Raw genomic sequence first — 2,776 nt, 5'->3', positions numbered from 1 at the left:
GTCTGGACCCATTAAAAAAAATAAAAATAAAAATAAAGAAATAAAAATAAAAAACCCCTTTCCTAGCATCATCCATGAACCTTGTGAGAAAAAGAGGGAGCCAATCAGATGCTTTCATGGTTTACTTTTGGACCTGATGGTGACATGGTTTTCTATTGTGATCCTCTAGGATAAATTTGATTAGTAGCTTTCTCTGTGAGCCATGAAGTGATTGAGCCAGGGAAGTACTTGGGGGGTTCCAGACTTTCTAGTGGGTTTCAGAATTGTGCAAGTGTACCCACATCCCAGAAATGGGGAGGACACCCTGTCGTGAGAAAACTGGACTGAAGAAAGGGGCATGGACTCCAGAAGAAGATAAGAAATTGGTAGCTTATATTACCAGATATGGCCATTGGAACTGGCGTGAGCTTCCGAAATTCGCCGGTAAGTCTTTGTATAAGCTCAGATGATAGTATTATGAATGCTCTCATCTGATCTTTGAATCCAAGTTTCTATATACTTTCTATGGTATTGAATAGATGAAGCTTCCTTAATCAAAATCCATGTTCATCAATTGTAACTTCTTAATTGGTTCTTCTCTCTGTAGGTCTATCAAGATGTGGAAAGAGTTGCAGACTCCGATGGATGAATTACCTGCGGCCGAATATCAAAATAGGGAACTTCAGTAGAGAAGAAGAAGAAATCATCATCAACATGCATCAAGCTCTAGGGAACAAGTATGGATGGACTAATAGAAGATTTTCATATGTTGCTTTCCTATAGAACTCCAACAATTTCCTCCTCCACACGCGAGGACATGTGGGAAATGAGATCTTTCCCGAGGGGTTTTCTCTATCCTTAAGGCACATCGGGCTATTTATATTTGATGAGGGGATTATTGCTTTCGCATGGAACCCCAATAGCTTTTTTCGCGGTTTATTCATCTTCCCACTGAATCCAGTTCTTTTACTTGCAGATGGGCAACAATTGCAGCAAAATTACCAGGTAGGACTGACAATGAAATCAAGAACCACTGGCACACCAACCTCAGAAGAAAATGTTTGAAACAAAATCTGAAGTTACCAGAATCAAAACCAGATACCTCCAGTAAACAAAAATTAGAGTTCAATACTTTGCTCCCAAGTGCTCAATCAGTTCAAACTTTGGAAAGCTCATCACCCTTGTCTCCAGGACCATCTTTGAGTGATTTCTCATCCTCAAGCACTGATTCTATGTTTGTAACTAGCAGAAATTGGCTGGGAGATGAATATAGTACTGTTTCATCACCAGACAAATTTGAAGAACTCAATGGGGATTTCTGGACAGAACCTTATATGGCAGGGAATTCTTATATCCAAGAGAATTTTCAGCAAACTTGGGTTGACCCAGGAATTCAGTTCCCTCTTTATCCCTTGTTTCTTGAAGATTACTTCTGTACTTATGGATCATATGAAGAAGATTACATGTTCAACTAATTCAGGATTCAGTGAGGGAAAGAGGATTTTTAGGGATACATCTCTTGGTGGATTGTCTAAAATTAGAAAAAATAGATTGAAATTTAGTCTAGCTAGAGATTTTTATTAGTGTAATTATTGTCTGTCAGGTTATTTGTTTCTAAAATTAGAAATAAAAATGGATTGGAATTTAGTTAACTACTCTAATGCTTCAGAATTTAATCTACATAACTCTACTAGTGTAATTTGAGTATATCAAGTTATATGTCTCCTCCTCGAAAGGCTGGAATAGAAGTCATGTAGTAAATCTGCCATTTTTTTTTTAAATATATATATATATTATAACACAGAGAAAGGAAAGAAAAAAGAATATTACAAGACAAAGATGCGATCAAGAGATATTAGGCTTCAAACAAACAATGAGAAATTAAGAAGAACAAAACATCAACCCAAGAATTGTTGGAGAATCTTTTGATTCTGACCAGTTCAAAATGATTTACCATTGAAGGAAAACTGTTTTTAGAGTCAAGATTAGAAATTTGTCTGTTTAACAATGATATGATTTGTAAATTAAGAGACAGGTCGACATGTAATGCTTGGATATGCAAGTTCTAGGAAAAGGGATTGGAGGGAAAAGTATAGAGGAGGGACCAGATGTCCCAAAGAAAAAGAAAGGGAAAAGAAAATTTTCTTTCCTGGAAAACAATCCCAGAAAAGGAAATTGAAAGTTGTTGTTTTCCAAACCTTAAATTATATTCCACCTAATGAAACAGTTTCCATCTATGAAAATTTTCTAATCTAATAGGCTTCGTGAGGGGATTGGTCTCACAACCATTTAGGACATCAAACATGGGATGGGGCACACAGGAAATGGAACTAAGAAGAGAAAGGAACTTAAATGAAAATGGAATCATTGTAATCCACTAGTTTTTAAGTGTTGGGAATGCAGAATGTCAAATCAAAATTTAGACATAGGAAATGTTGCTTGCAAGTGCGTTAAGATATATATTGTTAGAGCAAACACCAAGGAAAATACGAAAATAAACAATTCACTATGTAGAAGAGAGATTACACTTAAGCAGCGGCGAGAAAACTTGTCATGAAACCCTAACCCCAAAATACAATGACTATATATTTTTTTTTTTGTTAACCAAAGGTGTCCGGGCCAGCTTACGCACACCTCGACTAATCCTCGGGGAGACTAGCATAGCAACCTACAACCATGATCTCCACTTAAATCAATTATAGATGGGGAATCGAACCTGAGACCATGTGCCTAATCCACACAATCCCCAGTTCGCCCTAACCATCTGGGCAACCCATGGGTGGGTACAGAATAAATA

General features: G+C 37.0%; 1 protein-coding gene across 1 annotated transcript; it reads left to right on the top strand.

Annotated features, from left to right (window-relative positions):
- Positions 1-220: 220 nt before the first annotated feature.
- LOC122066507 (transcription factor MYB15-like) lies at positions 221-1,631 on the top strand. Its single transcript, XM_042630323.1, has 3 exons — positions 221-423; positions 587-716; positions 956-1,631. Exons 1-3 carry the CDS (start codon positions 291-293, stop codon positions 1,452-1,454), a joined length of 762 nt encoding a protein of 253 aa, XP_042486257.1. The 5' UTR covers positions 221-290; the 3' UTR covers positions 1,455-1,631.
- Positions 1,632-2,776: the final 1,145 nt, after the last annotated feature.

The sequence above is a fragment of the Macadamia integrifolia genome, unplaced genomic scaffold (assembly GCF_013358625.1).
Source record: "Macadamia integrifolia cultivar HAES 741 unplaced genomic scaffold, SCU_Mint_v3 scaffold2422, whole genome shotgun sequence".
NCBI lineage: Eukaryota > Viridiplantae > Streptophyta > Magnoliopsida > Proteales > Proteaceae > Macadamia > Macadamia integrifolia.
This window is presented reverse-complemented; position numbering and strand designations above follow the sequence as displayed.